The sequence below is a fragment of the Artemia franciscana genome, chromosome 16 (genome assembly GCF_032884065.1).
Source record: "Artemia franciscana chromosome 16, ASM3288406v1, whole genome shotgun sequence".
Lineage (NCBI taxonomy): Eukaryota > Metazoa > Arthropoda > Branchiopoda > Anostraca > Artemiidae > Artemia > Artemia franciscana.
In genome coordinates, this window is record NC_088878.1 from 9976030 (window position 1) to 9995598 (window position 19569).

Consider the following 19569-nt stretch of genomic DNA (forward strand, 5'->3'; position numbering starts at 1 on the left):
TATCTGAGTTACGAGGGCCTTCTAAATATGAAGTTTCATGAAGATCCGATCACTCCTTCGTTAATTAAAGATACGTAATTTTTTCTTATTTTTCAGAATTACCCCCCTCCTGCAATTGATCGGATCCGTTCCAATTATGTAAATCACGTATGCAAGACTTCTGCTTATTTTTCCAACCAAGTTTCATCCCAATCCCTCCAATTTAAGCGTTTTCCATCATTTTAGGTTTCCCCACCCGAAACTTCCCCCAATGTCACCAGATCCGGTCAGGATTTAAAATAAGAGCTCTGAGACACGATATCCTTCTAAATATCAAATTTCATGGAGATTCAATCACCCGTTCGTAAGTTAAAAATACCTCATTTTTTCTAATTTTTCAGAATTACCCCCCCCCCCCCAACTACCCCAAAGAGAGCAGATCCGTTCTGGTTATGTCAATCATGTATCTAGGAGTCGTGTTTTTTTTTCCACCAAGTTTCATCCCGATCCCTCCACTCTAAGTGTTTTCCAAGTTTTAGGTTTCCCCCTCCCAATGTCACCAAATCCGGTCGGGTTTAAAATAAGAGCTCTGAGCCACAATATCCTTCTAAATATCAAATTTTAATGCTATGAATGATTCTATGAATGCTCTCCGGTCTCGCGCTGTCAAAGATATTAGTGATAAGCTGAGGCTCGGTTACTCTAAGATTGTAGCAAATCGTGGACACTATAGTAGAAAAGCGCTAACTCGGCTTTACTCAAAATTTTGTGATCATTCTGTGCTCTTCTGTTCTGGTATTAGGCCCCTTGTTGACTGGTGATCTAAAACGTATTCGTATAAATTATTATTGGTGCTGCAAATTTCTTTTATATCTACCTCGTTCTTACCGGAATACAAAACTGGTTAAAAAGTATTGTGCGACAGATATTACTGGTGCTTTCGAAAAATTATCTGCAAAGCTAGCTATTGAAGCGCTATATAGGCTAGGATGTTGTCATCACCTTATCCATCTTTTTTCTGTATATGATTAAATTTGTTTCTTTTGTATTACTTTTGCTGTTTTTCTTTTGTATTTTACTCCACTTAACCTGTTTTGTGAAGTGGTTGATATACAAATTATTATTATTATCTATTATATAATATATATACATATCCAAATCCAAGGAGAAAAAAAAAAATGTATTTCGGTCATTCACCAGTGAATGTCGACAATCACCAATTTGTGGGCATTCACAGTAACATAAATTCTTCCAATATTTTAAAAACTAAAAAAAGCGATTCTTGAATAGAAACATGGCTGTCTGAAAACACCAGAAAGTGCAATAAAAACACAAACACTTTTAAGTTTTTGAAGAAAGCTTAAAAATCAAGTCAACCAGCGTACCTAACACGATCTCTGCCAGGATCGTGTTAGGTACGCTGCCGTTTTCAATGAGAGTATCCCTCAAAAAAGGTATTTTTCAAAATATATAGAAGGCAAACTCCCCCTCAATTGACGTCACTACTACACCCACTCCTTGCTTGGTTACTTTTCATCAATAATGGATTTCTGCTAATATCCAACAAAATTCTTCATTCTGCAACTTCAGGTTGCAATGAAAAAATGTTAGTGTTATTACTTCCGTTTGAAAACCATAGAATACTTATTTATGTATTGAAGCCAATATAAACCACAAAAAAGGTATGTAGCCTATTACATATGTCCAATTGGCCTATCCTGTAATACTAAAAAAAAAGTGTAAAATGTTAGACGGGCTTTTAAGGTATTTTGAGAAACCGCATCTTACTCCAGCCCAATCAGTTTTAGCCACTTAAAAAGGGCACTAAAACTTCTGATTTTTTTGTCCAAATGAACCCTCTCCCGATCTTATAGGACTATTGGTTTTACATGATCACCCATGGGTACCCCTTCCCCCCCCCCAAAAAAAGAAAAACAATTCAACGTGCATCCATGATCTTTGTCTGACACAAACAAATTGAAAATTACAAAAAAAATGTAGACCTCTACAATGGTGTTCCTGATATGTTAAATCTAATGGTGTCATTATCGTTAAGATCGCTTGCCTTTTGGAGGAAATTCACCCCCTTCTTCTAAAATCAGACATATTTTCTCAGTCTCGTAGCTTTGATGAGTAAAATAAAAAGTTAATAAATTTTTTTTAGATTTGAAATCGACATAAAAAGCCAAGTCTTTCTATGTACTAATTGTTATCGAATTTTTTTCTGAAGTTTCCGTTACTACTGGGCTAAGTAGCACCTTTCTTACAGTTCGTAGCCTGTGATTCATAATAATAAGAAAGAAAAAAGACGACGTAAAATATGTTTACCCCAAATCAAAGCTTGTAAAGATTTACACAAAAAAAGATAATGAAAACAATATTTACACTATTTTACTTTTCATTAAAATAAAAAAAAAGAAAAAATCTTAACTACATTACCTTAACTTCTCTCAATGGCTATAAAAAAAAAAAAAAAAAAAAAAAAAAAAAAAAAAAAAAAAAAAAAATTACCCTGACTCGCAGTTCCCTCATTGGTTTTGGCAGGAGTAGGGCTCTAATCTGAGTTACAATAGGTCCTTCTAAGCCAGCTAGAACCATTTCGTCTCCAACTTTAAGTGAACCATTAATCAAAATCACATCAATAGTAGTACCATGTCCAGTAATAGCTTTCACTTCTAATACTGTAGCTTCAAGTTCTTCAGAAAACATTAATTTTTTCGGCTGGATTTTTTGATTATATTCCACAACTGTTGCTATTAAGTTGGCCATTCCATCACCAGTAATTGCACTTGTTGGCACAACGGAAGAATACTCCTTTGGATCTGGATTCTCATAAAAAAGCTTCGTATTTAAACCTTGCTCTGATAACTGCAATAAAGCACTACTTGATCGCTGCTTAAATTCAAGAATTGTATTGGATTTCTGCGATTTTAGTACATCTCTAATGTCTTTTTTTGGATTTGACTGCCATTCAAATAATCTATCCACTTTATTCAAGGCAACTATGAATGGAGTACCTCTGTTTTGCAAGAGTTTTATTGATTCTATAGTTTGAGGCTCAACTCCATGCATAATGTCAACAACTAAGATTGCTAAGTCACACAATGACGAGCCTCTAGACCTCAGATTACTAAAAGATTCATGTCCAGGTGTGTCAATAATCAGGAGCCCTGGGATTTTTATTTTAAGAGGCTCAAAACCTTTCACAGTTTTCGTTTGCTCACGAAGTGCGTCAAGGGGCACATTGGTTGCTCCGATCTGTTGGGTGATGCCACCTGCCTCTGCATCTTGTACATTAGTACGACGCAATTTATCTAAAATCTTTGTTTTGCCAGTATCAACATGCCCAAGAACACATATAACTGGTGCACGAAGACGGTCTACACTTCTTTTCTTCTCGTTCTCTTCTCGTCGTTTTTGGAGTCTCAGTTTAATCTTTTCTTTAGAATCCTCGTCTTCATCGGATTCTTCCGATTCGCTGTCAGAAGAAAGCTCCTTTTGGTAAACTTTTTTGTTAGGAACATTTGGAGCTGCTTCCTTGATAGATCTATCGTCTTTGATTTCTTTCGCTATTTGTTGTGACAGTTTTTCCTCTTTAGAAGGTTTTTCAACCTCTTTAACTAATTCTTTATTAGGTTCAGACACACTTGCTTCCTCTTCACTCTCTTCATCCAGAAGCTCCCAGCTGTCTGCAATTTGTTCCTTTACTACTGGCTCTGGAGTAGAGCCATTGACTTTTACTTCTTCAGTCCCCCCTTGCCCTTTAGCTTCAGCATCATCCTGAGCCTCACTAGGGGTTGACTCTTCAACTTCTAGTTTTCCTTTCTTAGGTCTGACTCTTGTTCCTGGTCGAGCTTTCTTTTCAGTTACACTTGGAATTTGACTACCACTTTCTTTCCATGCCTCTAAACTTGCTGCCATTCTTTGTCTTTCCTGTTTTTGCTTTGCTGTAAGAATTAAACCTTTGGCTTTACGCTCTTGACGCTTCTCTTTTTCTCGTTGCTTTTTTTGCTCTTCCTTTATTCTCCTTTGTTCTTCTTCTGCTTCTCTCTTTTTCTCCATTTCTTCTTCTATTCGTATCCTTTCTTCTTCTTCTTTCCTTAGCCGTTCTTCTTCTTCCCTTTGTTTCCTTAGCGCTTCTTGAAGTGCAGCAACAGCTTTGCTAATCGGTTTTTTCTTTTCTTCTTTAACATCTTTTTTTTTCTCTCCTGAAAAATAACCGAACATAGTGGGAAAGTTTAATAAACACTGATCAAATGATATCCGTTTTTCACACCAGACAATTAAATATAACAAAAAATAAAATAAGCATAGATGCATAATTCAAGCTTTATTTCTTTGGCTCAGTCGAAGATATTTTTTTTTTTCCAATGAGTGACCAGTTCAGTTTAAAATGTCAACTAATAAAATTTTTCAACTTTTTTTTATTGTTGCTCTTTTTTCAGATATTATTCTTTTGGCCAGATCTTAATGATCACTTCCCTATATGCGACTAAAATCTAAGTAACGCAAGTCAATTTTTTGCCTTTCAGCTGATTTTTAGAAACAGGTCCATAACTATTCCGATAAGGAGCAACAACTTTGAGTTTTTATTTTTGTCTGATATAAAACTCTGATAAGTCAAAATAGATTCACCTGGAAAATGAACCTATTAAACTTAATTCAGGAAAAGGAAAAAGTTATTAAGTCTGTGAAACATAATAATACTATATCTAAGAAATCAAAATAATGGTTAACAAATAGTTTGTAAATAATTTCTTAGACCACAATGCTTTTCCATTTACGAAAATTTAAGCGAGAAAAACGAGTTTGATTCAAATAAAGCAGTGACAAAGAATAATAAACAAACAACATATTGTTAATAATTTTTTTAACGGATTTTTTTTATCAATTAATGTGTTGTTTTGTTTTTATTCTTTGGCACTGCTTAATTTATATTAGACCCGTTTTTCTCGCTTAATTTTTACAGATAGTTTGTCATTATTATTGACAAGGACAATCCTTATCATAGTTCACACGCTTCAATTCTGAAAATATTCTTAAATTATTTTATTTATAATTATATCCCATGAAATTTTGTTCAACTTGAGTAGTCTCTCGTTCGATAGCGCAGCTAAGTTTTAGCTATTATTTTTCGTTTTTTAATTTCTATCAAGAAGTACCAAAGCAATAAAATTTTGAACGGCTATTCTTTATAGCAATTGCATTTTTTCTTTTTTTATATCTATGATAGATTAAAGGCAATTAATTGGTTGACAAAAAAAAGACACCATCAAATTAAAAAAAAAATCCCACTGGACAGGGCCAATCTAAGGTCCATTCAAACCTGTGATTCAAATTGAATCTCATGCACAAAGTTCAAAAATTTCAAAATTTATCAAACTAAAATTTGTAATTTTATTTGTCAGACGGAAATAAAACTAAAATTCTCAGAAGATTCCAACTAAAGGACGATTTTGAACGGAGTACTTTTGATAGGGGCTTGGATCCTCATGATTCAGCGATTAAAATCAGAATTATGAATTACTAGTTATTCTTTACATAAATATTAATTTTGTTTTATATAAATGTAACAAATAATATAAACTTTTAATCGCAACAGTGAAGAGTGAAACTTAAAACTGTCTGAACATTTCGACTTTGGAAGTCTTTATAAACAGAAAAAATGGAAGAAGGAAATAGAAAGAAAAAATTAAGAAAGAAAAAGACGAAAACCAAAAGTGGTAGAAGAAATTCATATAACAACACGCAAGAAAATAACACAAACAAATACCATAAATTTGCTAACCAAAAAGAAGCACTCGAGTCTGACACTCTTGAAAGTGGTATTATCAGAGAGATGCCTTCATAGGTTGTGACGCTTTTCATTAACCTAAACTACTACTTGTGTTCTTTCCAGAACTCTTTACCGTTAATTACTGTAGTTATTTTCGTTCCAAGACTAGCAATAACAAGTGAATGGGCATTTGGCATTAGAATAAGCGCAGAAAAGACCACGATCCTTACTATATTTTATCTTTTATAGGCATTTTAGGCGGGGGACTAAATCTAGTGTTATGTTCCATTTTAGGCTCTGTATTCAAGAATTTATGCGTGTTTCCTTAAAGGGAGTATAGGGTTATCAAAAATAAAACGCAAACATTTTGGTAAAGATTCGTAAATAAAACAATCACAATTATTCGGAGATAATTCTTCCGTAAAATACAGGTTAAACTTCAACGTACAGAGCGGACACTAGAAAAAATGGCCACTTTTTAATTTCTGGCTCTTAAATTAGAGGCTCTTGCTTGAAGGCAACACATTCTTGGCCACTATTCTTCTGTTTCATCGGCGATAAAAGGAGTCCTTTGAACCAGCTTTGGTGTGGGTGGGGGGGGGAGTGAATTTAATGTGGAAAAAAGGCAAAAAAATGGGTTTCCTTTTCTTTACTTTTTGCTGATTCGACTTTAAACTTTCGCTTTCTGTCTACAGATAAAACGCTCCACGTGACTGGCCTATATTGCTGCTCTTGTAACTCTTATAACAGGGATCCAAAGTGAGGGGATTTTAATTCAAGAACAGTGTGTTATCAAATTACTTACTTATAGAAGCTGAACTCTTTGTTTTTTATTATTAATTGAGCTTCTTGAGAACATTTTTAATGTGGGAAGAAAACGTCCTGTACTTTCTTAGCATATAAATTTTGGGACATGCCCAAAAGAGGAAAATCTACAGAGAAAAATGGTTAAAATTATGCAAGGGCTAATAACACAAAATTTGATTTTGCTAAGAAAATCAAGACACAACGGAAATGAGATATTCCACTAAGAAAAATACTAATTCTATGCTTTATGATGAAAAATTTCAAAAATAAATTTCATCATCAATCATTAAATGATGCAACAACTTATATGAAAACAGTTTATTCACTAAGCAAATTGAAACACAATTGAAATAAGATACGTCATTTCTAATAAATTAAATTGTAATTATACGCCTTGCGACTAAACATGAACCACTGATCTTTAAAAAGTCTAAAATTATATATATATATATATATATATATATATATATATATATATATATATATATATATATATATATATATATATATATATATATATATATATATATATATATATATATATCTAAAATTTTATTATATATATATATATATATATATATATATATATATATATATATATATGTATATATATTTGTTTGAAAACAGTTCAAAACCAGAATTGGGACTACCAAAAATAAAATAACCTTAAATGCTTAGTTTTCAACATGACTCTTTAATTTCATGAAAATTTCTCTTCGATTATGTGTAGAACAAAATCTATCTGACAGATATTTTTTTTTTTTCAATAACCACAAAACAGGATAGATTTACCACCTAGTTTCTATAAAGATATTTTAGAAAAACAAGAACGTTTGTTTCTAAAGATATGCTTAGAGCTTGCGCAGACAGACAACACATACATCTAAAACACTCGTTCTGTCTAGTGCAAAAGCTAGCTAAAAATGTAAAAAATGTAAAAATGTAAATTACTAAAAAATGTAAAAATGTAAATTACTAAAAAATGTAAAAATGTAAATTACTAAAAAATGTAAAAACGTAAAAATGTAAATTACTAAAAAATGTAAAAATGTAAATTACTAAAAAATGTAAAAATGTAAATTACTAAAAAATGTAAAAATGTAAAAATGTAAATTACTAAAAAATGTAAAAATGTAAAAATGTAAATTACTAAAAAATGTAAAAATGTAAATTACTAAAAAATGAAAAAATGTAAAAAATGTAAATTACTAAAAAATGTAAAAATGTAAATTACTAAAAAATGTAAAAATGTAAATTACTAAAAAATGTAAAAATGTAAAAATGTAAAAATAGCACTACACCTGAGGGACAGTGCTAATATACAAATAATACCTTCTCCTTCTTTAATTTCATCTGCTCCTGCCTCGCCCTTCTTCTTCTTCTTTTTCTTCTTTTTGGCTGCTGTGGTATCTTCACCAGCTCCAGCCACCTCTTCCATAGTAGGAGGTTCAATAGTTTTCTCGGGTTCATTTTGTGCCTCCTAGAAAAAAACACGATTTTTTAAATTATATTCATGATTTTTTTTTTTATGCAAGCCAAAATAGTTTAATTATGTTTCGAGTTTTTTGGCAATCCAACAGTCGGCAAACAAAAGCAAGACATTACCGTTTTAATTTTTAAACGACAGACTTTCGGACGCACTGGTAGACGCAAGAATTTTCACGAAAGAACAATGATAGGTTGCCAAAAATCATTTTTTTTTTCTTGGTAATCCCACAGTCACCAAACAAAAGCAAGAAGTTACCGTTTTAATGTTTAAACGGTAGACTTTTGGACGCAACGGTAGATGCGAGATGTTTTACTAAAAAACAATGACAGGTTGCCAGAAACTTTTTTAGCAATCTAACAACAGCCATTCAAAGCATGTAGATGTACCATTTACCATTTACGTTTACCATTCAAAGCATATGCATGTAGCATGTAGATGTAAAAATAAAAGGTAAGGAAATTAAGAACAGGCAGAAATACAGAAAAGAAGCAGCAAAAGAACAAGAAAAGAGAAGTAGAGCTAAAGATATTACGAAATTGATAAGAGAGAGCGCAAAATAGAGCTCTGAACAGAGTGAAATTGAGGAGTATGCTTGATGCAGTCTGTTGCTGCAATGATTTAAGAAGATTAGTAGTAATTAAGGCATCATCTTTCAAATTTCGTTATCAATTACTAGTACTCGCCTCAATAATGTTTCTCAAATTATTGTTATTTAGTAAATATCTGATCAAGCATCTCTTTGAATAGCACTCCTCTTCCATGGTAGTAACTATTTAGTAACCACGAAAACTTTTTTTGGTCTTGAAACTGCTAAGCTATATATAAGCAATAAGTAAGTTAATTAGCAGAACATATTAAAATAGTAATTCTAAGAAATAAATATTATCTGCCATCTAGTGTCACTTTTCAACATTAAATACGTGAAAGAAAAAACTATACATAATGGCCAATAACAATGGATGAATTTCGCAAGAGCTAATGGTATACTGTTTTTTTTTTAATCGTACAAAAAGACTTATTGCAAATACAAGTAACTTAATTTCGCAGTCCAGATATTGCTTCTGTTAGTGTTACCAGAAGCAAGCTTCAATCCTGACCAAGTTCTAACTGACAATATTCAATTCTCATTTTTTTTTCGACAAAATTCATAGCGCCATGTTCTTAGACAGACGCTAGTCAACCATTTACCCAAGTTTTCTCTATAAAGTCGTGTCTGTTGAATTCCCTTTTAAAAAATCAACCGATGGATGAAGAAGATGATGAAGTGGACAAGAAGATGAAAAGGACATCTTCGATTTACAGTTTTTCCGTCACGAGTAAAAATAAAGTTTTATTTTATTGAATGCCTCAAGTGGTTGAGAGGGTTAAGCAAAAAGGTGAACCATTCCCTGAAAAGAAGCACTTGGGGTTTAGGCTATCAGTTTTGAAATCCAAAGGCGAACCGCGTAATTTCTATTGTAATTTTGGAAGTACTGTAATTTTTGGTTGTAACATATATCATATAATAACTCCAACGTTGTGCTTTCAGGCACCAGGTTTGAGGCTTGTTTTGAGCGGGTTCGACAATAATCATTTTCAAATTCTTCTTGCTCAACCCAGCAAAACTTTAGTCTTTTCATCTAATGGGTTCTAAGCGAGTTGAACACGGGTTCCTCAAAACTATAACGTGCCAGAATAGCAGGGTTGAACAAAGGTTCCTAGAAGACATTCGTCTGTGTTGAGCACGGCACTTAAAACGATAATCTGTAAAATCCATGTCGAATGTGGGTGGACTGAAAACACGGCTCGATATGTTTCTTCTGTTTCCAAGTTGTAACTATACTTTCAACTTCTTTAGCCCCTTGGAGGATGAGTTAAAAAAGACGAAAAATACTAATTTAACGAAAATTTGTTAACATTTTTTTCTGAAAAGTGAAAAGGGTTCTTGGAGATGATCCCGGGGGATGGGGAAGGATTTTCCCTCTATCATGGTTTCCACCAAGACTTCAAAGCAAAGCATATTTAATCCATGTTATTCAATGAGAAAGTATATATTTTCAGATAGTTAAAGCCATTATAGATATGTCTAAGTTGATTTGTGAATTATAATTTAATCCTTGCCTCAAGGATAAAGACAACTTGCCACAGCAAAGTGGCGTTTCCTGCCATTTTGAGAAAGAAAACTTCAATTTTCCCTCAGAGGGCCAAAATGCCAGGAATTAAAAACTTTAAAATAGTCAATCGATTAACCATCTAGAGCCCTGAACCAGAGCTGTTAAGCCCCCAATCTAGAAAAACGATAAAATCACGTTTCTTGCATGTTTAGCACATATCTCCTTATTTATTTCATTTTTTTTCCGCCAGGGATAGCAGCCAACTGCAATAAGAATTATCAAAGTAATCGAGTTTCATATGCAAATTCTCGAAGATACCGGTTGACAAACACGGGAAACACGGGAAAATACTGCGTAGCAACTGCGCTGGTAACTGGAGATTTGAATGTTACAAAGATTAATATCTTGCATCAATAAAAAAAACTCAGGATAGTTGGTGATGGTGTGAAGAAACGCTAAGAAACTTGGATGGTGTTTTACAGATGAAAAAAGGTTGCCAAAGATTGCCGAAATCATCCAGTTTTGGTTACCGAAATCCAACTTCTTGATAATAGGTGTGATGCCAAACAAAAAGCAGAATCTGTTTCGTTATTGTTGCTGGACCTGACGCGAATGCCTTACCGGGCATCCCAGTCGAGGAGGAGCTGCGATGGAGCTTAATATCACCCAATCTTCTAATACTATGAAGAAAAAAAAATCATAATGAACGTTAAGTCCTTCAAGTCACTTTAAGTTAAGTCCTTAGAACGTTAAGAGCGTTAAGTCCTTAAGTCCAATTTACCTCCGAGTCACTTGAGGCTTCAAAATGCATTTCATGTGACCCTTCTAATTTCACAATATAACAGCTATCGTTAATAATAAAAAAAAAAAAAAAAAAAAAAAAAAAAAAAAAAAAAAAAAAAAAAAAAAAATCAGTATCATTATTTCAATTATATGGAAGTACAACCAAATATAATACCTATTATAAAATATATATTATACAATATAAAATATAATAACAGTAATAACAACCTTTCATTATTTTTACAACAATAAAATATATATTATTATCATATTATAAAATATAGTATAATACCTATAAAAAAACAAGTTGCTGCCAATGAATCAAATAACACAATATACAGACCGTCATATATACTTTCAGAAGAAGCATATATAAATGCTCTACTAGAAATTTTTCATCCCCAAGGGGCGCAATTTGAGCTTTTATCTCCTCTATTTTCACCTTCAGGTTCTTTTTTCTTTTTAGTCTCGGTTTACACAAAAGCTAAAAGCCATTTGAAAGGACACAGTTGCTTTTAAGAACTGTCACTTTCAATAAAAAAACATGGTAGACTAACATTGGCTTGATATTAGAGTGTCTGGGATCAAAAGAGCTCCAACAACACATCTACGAATGTATTAAAACACCTCCATTGCGATGCATTGCAACAAATACGATTCAATAAGTAGACGGCTAAATAGTCGCTCATGGAAACCACGTAACACCTAACCGAAGAAGATTTACATCCAACAGCACACGAATTGACATTCCACACTCTTCCTTTAAGTATTTTTTTATTCCATTTTACATATAAATGAAAGTTACTTGTAACATCATATTTTTTTTAAAGAAAATTCGGAAAGGGTTTGAACTTACAAGACTGGGTTAAGTAGTCCCTAAATAGTATGGTAAGCAACAGTAAGCAAATAGTCTAAATAGTATTGGTAATCAATGTCTAAATAGTATGAATCTACTACCTCAGTAACTATTTCTTCGTCCCCTTTTTTCTTCTTCTTTTTATCCTTCTTTTTACTTGCTTCTCCAGAGTCCAGACTTTCTAATTCTTCTATTTTCTGATTTTCGGACTTCTTGTTTCCTTAAAAATAAATTTGATCAGGACAGCAAACAAACAACTCTCCCAAACATGGTTAGTCTGTATGTTAGTAAAGAACCTGTGTTTGTTGTGTTTTTTTTTGGAGTGCTTTTTCTTTCAGCTCGATTCTGGTTTGGTTTATTTATTTTTGTTTGTTAAAAATATATCAGTAGAGCTAGGATCAAGGTAACAAATTTCTGTTTGCAAAACTGAGATGCTTTTTTATATCTACTACTACTTCTATTGCTACTAAAAACTCACTGCAGCACCAAGCCAACACAGCGACGCACGCTCCCTCTCCGTCCCAATTTTTCCAGAGCCTCCATCTTTACACCTATCCAAGAAGTTCCCATTTACCTTAAATCTTTAATTATGAGATCCTCCTACCCCATTCAGGACAACCTGCTTTTCGTTCGGCCCTAGACGATTGCCCAATAAGGACGATCTTGGGCAATCTGTCATCCTTCATCCACAGAACGTGTCCTAGCTGTCTCAGCCTTTCCCCCATTATAGCCATAGAAAGTGGGATTAGCCAACATTTTTCTTACAGCTAAGATGTAGCTAAGATGTTTGAGATGCGCCCGGTCAGCCAGGTTCCCAAAACAATCCGGAGGCAATTTCTTTGGAACACATCTAGCAAATCTTCTTCCGTTTTTCGGAGCATCTACTCTTCAGAACCGTACCTGACCACTGTCATCACTGTAGCTTCCAATATTCTAATCTTGATACGCACACTTATCTTCCTATTCTTCACTTTTCCTACTATGAAAAAAGTCCGAGCCTTGGCTATTCTACTTTTAAGATCTTCACTGCACCCACCATCTTTACTAACAATACTACCAAGGTAAATGAAGCGATCCACTTGATCGATCTACTCGTTGTCCAACATCACTTCCTCATCTTCACATATTCCTAATCTAGCGACTTCTTCTTAATATCAATTTTCAAACCTATTCTTGCATCTTTAACATGCAAAACCTCAAAGCATTCATTCGTTTTGCGAACATTTTCAATTAGGATGCTTAAATTATCAGCATAATCTAAATCTAGGAGAGTTTTACTTCCCCAATTGAATCCGTGAAGGACAAATGGCGAAATTACAGGAAAATTAGAATGACTGTAAAATCGGATTTCCTTTCTGATCATACAGGGGCTGTACAAATACCTTTTTCGTGGTTGGGCCCCTACCTTAAGAAATATAAAGGTTTCCTTTTGGAATAGACAGAATACTGGCAACACTATTGTCAGGCAAGGCAGCATTTGGCATAGGTGGATGTGCTAATTACCAAGAGAAAAGATGAGCATTTTAATTCGATCCTTTTTCCAAAATTTCGTCATACAAGAGAAACATGTAGCTTATGCGTTGAATGTGTTGCATCATGTATTTAAAGCAACGAGTTTGACTAGGATAAGATTTCAAATCACCGTTTTCACAAGTGAGTTGAAATTCTAATCACGAACAGACTTGCAAATAGTAATATAAAACACTTGAGTAGGACTAAAAAAAGAAAACCCAAAAAGACAGTGTTCAAAAAAAGACTAGCTAAGTTGAATTATTCAGCAATAGCTATTTTCAGGAACATCAGATAAGAAATAGAAAGCTACCTAATTTTTGCATACCTTATGAATGATCTTTTAGAGGTTTTGCAAGTTCAGAGTGCTAGAATAGGTTTGAAAAAAAAGTTAAGAAGACTAAGTCGCGAAGGCTAGGAATAAGGGAAGAAGGTGCCGTTGGGTGGGCAAATAGATCGATCATGTGGACAGCTTCATTTACCTTAGTAGTATTATTAATAAAGACGATGGGAGCAGTGAAGATGTTAAAAGTAGAATAGCCAAAGCTCAGGGTGTTTGTTTTCATACTTGAAAAAAGTTTGGAAGAATAGGAAAATAAGTCTGCAAATCAAGATTAAAATATTAGAGGCTACACTGATGATAGTGATCAAATATTGTTCTGAAGCATGGGCACTCCGAAAAATGGTAGAAGAGTTGCTGGGTGTGTTCTAAAAAAATTGGCCACGAATAGGTACCGGGTTAGGAAAGTTTGTTTCAATCCAGCTTTCTAGGGCTATAATGACCAAAGCATGAGATGGCTTTGTCCTTTCCGGCCAACCCTCTAGGACTAAACGGAAAGCAGGTCGTCCGCGGTTGAGATGGGAGGATGTCGTAAAGAAAGATTTAACGGAAATGTGAACTTCCTGGGAGGGGGTGAAGAGTGAGGCTTTGAATATATTAAAATGGAAGAGTAGCTTGCGTATCTGTGTTGGCCTCAGGTGGCTCAGCGCTGCGTTTTTAGTAGTGCTAGTTGTTATACACGATCTATTTCATACAAATAGAGAAACTCACCAACGACATATTAAAAAAAAAAAAAAAAATCTATCAGAAAAGAATTCTCGTCAACAACAAAATTTGGTGTTTTGATGATGGCCACTATAAAATGTAAGAAAACAAATTAAAGCTGTGAAATAAAATAAAAAAGTAGCGAGCATCAAGCCATGGCTAATTATACAAAAAGCCAAGACGGATAGGTCCGAGTGAGTGAGAGGCAAATCTGGCGTTATCCCTTTTTAAGATAGTGCAAAGATGATATAATTTCACTTGTTAGTTGATAAGACCGACTCAGTTGATTTTGAATTAAAATCAAGTAGTTGCGGGCAACGCCTCTGGCAAAAGGCATAATTCGTTTTTTTAGACACAGATGAATAATTGTAAGCAAATGATAATAAAATTACATAATTCTAAAATGTACCATGGTATATTTTATCATGGTACGTGTTACACATAAAAATGGTACTTCGTACACATAGATTATGGTACACATAAAATGTGTACCATAATCCCAGCACTTTCTAGAGAAATGTATATAAGGATGTGTGCATTGCTTACAATTGAGGCATGCAAATGATATGGCAAAGATATAATTCATTGTTAATTTACCCTCTTCGGTTCTGAATTACATAAGGCAAATTTCACGGGATACAAATTTAACAGACCCGTGCTAAATTCTAGATTCAGACCAAAAATTTTAACAGTAAATAAAAAATTGAAAAAACTATGTGTACGAAGTACCATTTTTATGTGTAACACGTACCATGATAAAATATACCATGGTACATTTTAAAAATTATGTAATTTTAAAATGATGATTTTTGCGTCGATATGCAGATCTAAGAAATTGAGAAACTAAAGCAACATATTTGGAAATCGATTACGTCACCATAAAATAAATCTTCAGAAAGGGTAAAGGGGGAGGGGCGATTTTACCCTGAAATTTGTTCAATTTATTGAACCGATACAAAATTATAACATAGTGACACAAACGTCTTATACTTTTGAGAAGAATTCCCTTGCTTATCCCCTCCTGTGCGACACTATGTATCCCTTTCTAAATCTTTCATTTCAGAATCATTTTAATTTAATTCGGTGAGGTTTTAAGAAATATAGAGGGATCTCAGAGCAAATTCAGCGAATTCAGAGCAATCATGAAAATAAAGTGAATATTTACAAACCCTCTATATAATTGTCTTGCCCAGCCTCTCATTCATGATGGAAAGGCATGCAAATGATATGGCAAAGAAATAATTCATGGTTAATTTACCCTCTTCGGTTCTGAATTACATAAGGCAAATTTCACGGGATACAAATTTAACAGACCCGTGCTAAATTCTAGATTCAGACCAAAAATTTTAACAGTAAATAAAAAATTGAAAAAACAAGACGGAATAACTTACTACAATGAAATGACAAGACATGTATTGAAGAATCGTACTTCTAAATGATTACCCAGCATCAAAGAAGAACTCCCAAAAACACTTTTTTTATTATAACTCCACCCTAGTCTAATTGTACATGTTGGGTTACAAATAAATTCATTAATAAAATTCTCACGCGAGAAGAGACTACAGGTAATGCAAACAAATATACAAAAATGATTATATATTTTATCTAATGAAAGCTAAACAGAGATATGCCACCAGTCTATCTGGATTTCAAAAAAATAATTGGAACTAATGTCTAGTATTATAATATCGTTATGGCACTAAGTATTTACCAAGTGACATATAGCGATTACATAAAAAAAATAGTTTTTCTAACTGAAAGTAAGGAGCGACATTAAAACTTAAAACGAACAGAAATTACTCCGTATATGAAATGGGTTGGCCCCTCCGAAATCCCTCGCTCTTTATGCTAAAGCTTTTAATTGTTTTAAAAAGCAGAATTGTGTTAAAGAGTCAAACTTTAGCGTAAAGAGCGAAGGATTGCGGAGGGGACAACCCATTTCATATACGGAGTAATTTCTGTTCATTTTAAGTTTTAATGTCGCTCCTTACTTTCAGTTAGAAAAACTAGTTCTTTTATGTAATTTCTGAACGTTTTTGAATTAATGCATGTTTGATTTTGGCTCTCCACACATAAAATATTAAAATGAAATTTACATTTTAATTCCTTTTTTGGCTAAATGGCTTTCTCTTAGTTCTGATCAGACGATTTTGAGAAATAAAGGAATGGGGAAGGAGGCCTAGTTGCCATGCAATTTTTTGGTTCCACAAAAAGGCAACTATAAATTTTAATTTTTAACAAATTTTTTTATTAGTAAAAACTATACGTAACTTAAGAATTAACTTACGTAACAAACTTTTATATTCTTAAATTTTTATTATGTATATGAGGGGGTTTGTACCCTCGTTAATACCTCGCTCTTTACACTAAATCGTAAGTTTTGTGCCGATTCTTTAAGAATGACCCCTGAATCAGAAAGACCGTAGAATAAATAGTTGAAATTACTAAAAATACTATAGCAGAGAGAGCGAGGTATTTATCTCCTCCTAAATACCTCGCTCTTTATGCTAAATCATTTTTAGAACCCCTCATATGCGTAATAATCTCTGTTTGTTTTAAGTTTCAATGCTACTCCTTACTTTCAATTGAAAAAACTTTTCCATGTTTATTTTTTCATTGTTCTTTTTATAGTAATTTTAGAAAATCCTGCGCCCTTTTCATTGAATTTTTCTTCCCCCATGACATATTTCTCCAAGGAAAGCTCCTCACACATAGCCCCCTCCCCTCAACCCCACCCCCAAAACCAAAAAAAATCCCCTGAAAACGACAGTACACTTCCCAATAACCATTATTGTATGTAAACACTGGTCAAAGTTTGTAACTTGCAGCCCCTCCCCTAGGGACTGTGGGGGAGTAAGTCATTCCCAAATACATAGTTATAATGGTTTTTGACTATGTGGAACAAAATGGCTATCTCAAAATTTTGATCTGTTGACTTTGGAAAAAAATGAGCGTGGGAAGGGCCCTAGGTGCCCTCCAATTTTTTTGGTCACTTAAAAAGGGCACTAGAACTTTTCATTTCCGTTAGAATGAGCCCTCTTGTAACATTCTTGGACCACTTGGTCGATACGATGACCCCTGGAAAAAAAAAAACAAAAAAAAAAAAAAACAAATAAACACGCACCCGTGATTTGTCTTCTGGCAAAAAATACGAAATTCCACATTTTTGTAGATAGGAGCTTGAAAATTTTGCTATAGGGTTCTCTGATACGCCGAATGCGATGGTGTGATTTTCGTTAAGGTTCTGTGACTTTTAGGGGGTGTTTTCCCCTATTTTCTAAAATAAGACAAAATTTCTCAGGCTCGTAACTTTTGATGACAAAGACCAAATTTGATATAACTTATATATTTAAAATCAGCATGAAAATGCGATTCTTTTGATGTATATTTTAGCATCAAAATTCCGTTATTTAGAGTTTCGTTTACTATTGAGCCGGGTCGCTCCTTACTACAGTTCGTTACCACGAACTGTTTGATTGCAAATTCTGTCGGTCCCGGTTTTGCTAGTTTAGGCACTTCCAGATAAGCTAGGACGATGGAATTTGCCAGGCATATCAGGGACCAGACCAAACTAAATCAGAAATAGTCGTTTCCCCGATTCGATCATCTGGGGAAAAAATCCAGAAAAACTAGAAAAAATGAGGTATTTTTAATTTACGAACGGGTGATCAGATCTTAATGAAATGTGATATTTAGAAGGATATCGTGTCTCAGAACTCTTATTTTAAATCCCGACCAGATCCGGTAACATTGGGGGGAGTTGAAGGGGGAAACCTGACATCTTGGGAAACGCTTAGAGTGGAGGGATCGGGATGAAACTTGGTAGGAAAAATAATCAAAAGTCCTAGATACGGGATTGACATAACCGGAACGGATCCAGTCTCTTTGGGGGAGAAGGGGGGGGGGTTAATTCTGAAAAATTAGACAAAATGAGGTATTTTAAGCTTACGAAGGAGTGATCAGATCTTAATGAAATTTCATATTTTGAAGAATCTTGTAACTCAGATCTTTTATGTCAAATCCCGACCGGATCCAGTGTCATTAGGGGGAAGGGGGCGGAAATCTTGGAAAACGCTTAGAGTCGAGAGATCAGGATGAAACTTGGTGGGAAGAATATGCACAAGTCCAAGATACGTGACTGACATAACCGGGCGGATCTGCTCTTTTTGGGGGAGTTGGGGGGGATTCAGAAAAATCAGAAAAAATGAGGTATTTGTAACTTACGAACGCGGGATTAGATCTTAATGAAATTTGATATTTAGAAGGGTCTTGTGCTTCAGAGCTTTTATTTTAGATCCCGACAAGATCCGGTGACATTGAGGGGAGTTGGAGGGGAAAACTGAAAATCTTGGAAAACGTGAAAATTGAGGTATCTTCATCTTACGAATGGGAGATCGGATCTTAATAAAACTTGATATATACAAAGACCTTATGTCTCAAATGCTCTATTTTCAATTCAAATCGGATCAGGGGACATAGGGGGTTGGGAGAGGGGAAACAGAAATCTTGAAAACCGGAAATCTTGGAAAACGGAGAGATCAGGATGAAACTTGATGGGAAGAATAAGAACAAGTTCTAGATACGTGATGGACATAATTGGAACGGATCCACTCTGTTTGGGAAGTTAGGGGGGATTTCCAGTGCTTTGGCAAGTTCGGTGCTTCTGGACGTGCTAGGACGATGAAAATTGGTAGGCGTGTCAGTGACCTGTACAAATTGACTTGATGACAGTCGTTTTCCCGATTCGACCATCTGGAGGGCTGGAAGGAGAGGAAAAATTGAAAAAAAAAGGTATTCTTAACTTACGAATGGGTGATCGGATCTTGATGAAATTTTATATTTAGAAGGACCTCGTGCCTCAGAGATCTTATTTTAAATCCCGAACGTATCCGGTGATATTGAGGGTCTTGGAGGGGGAAACGGAAAATCTCGGAAAACACATAGAGTAGAGATCGGGATGAAACTTGGTGGGAAGAGTAAGCACAAGTCCTAGATACGTGATTGACATTAACCAGACTGAATCCGCTATCTTTGGGGGAGTTGGGGGGGGGGTGTTAATTTGGAATTTTTTTTAGAAAAATTTAGGTATTTTTAACTTAATAGGCTACCAGGTGACCTGATCTAAATGAAATTTGAGATTTAGGAGGAACTCATGTTTCAGAGCTCTTATTTTAAATCCCGGCCAGATCTGGTGAAATTGGGGTTAGTTTGAGGGGGAAACCGGAAATCTTG

The 19569-nt window shown here is 34.2% G+C and overlaps 1 protein-coding gene across 1 annotated transcript in view; it reads right to left on the minus strand.

The window, feature by feature from the left end:
• The window catches only part of LOC136037044 (eukaryotic translation initiation factor 5B-like), a 39934-nt gene that overhangs the window by 4027 nt on the left and 16338 nt on the right, over positions 1 to 19569 (minus strand). The window contains exons 3-5 of the mRNA XM_065719462.1: positions 11885 to 12003; positions 7895 to 8042; positions 2491 to 4187 (exon numbers count right to left, since the gene is read on the minus strand). Coding sequence (XP_065575534.1) covers positions 2491 to 4187; positions 7895 to 8042; positions 11885 to 12003 — 1964 coding nt within the window. The remainder of the gene's footprint in view (positions 1 to 2490; positions 4188 to 7894; positions 8043 to 11884; positions 12004 to 19569) is intronic.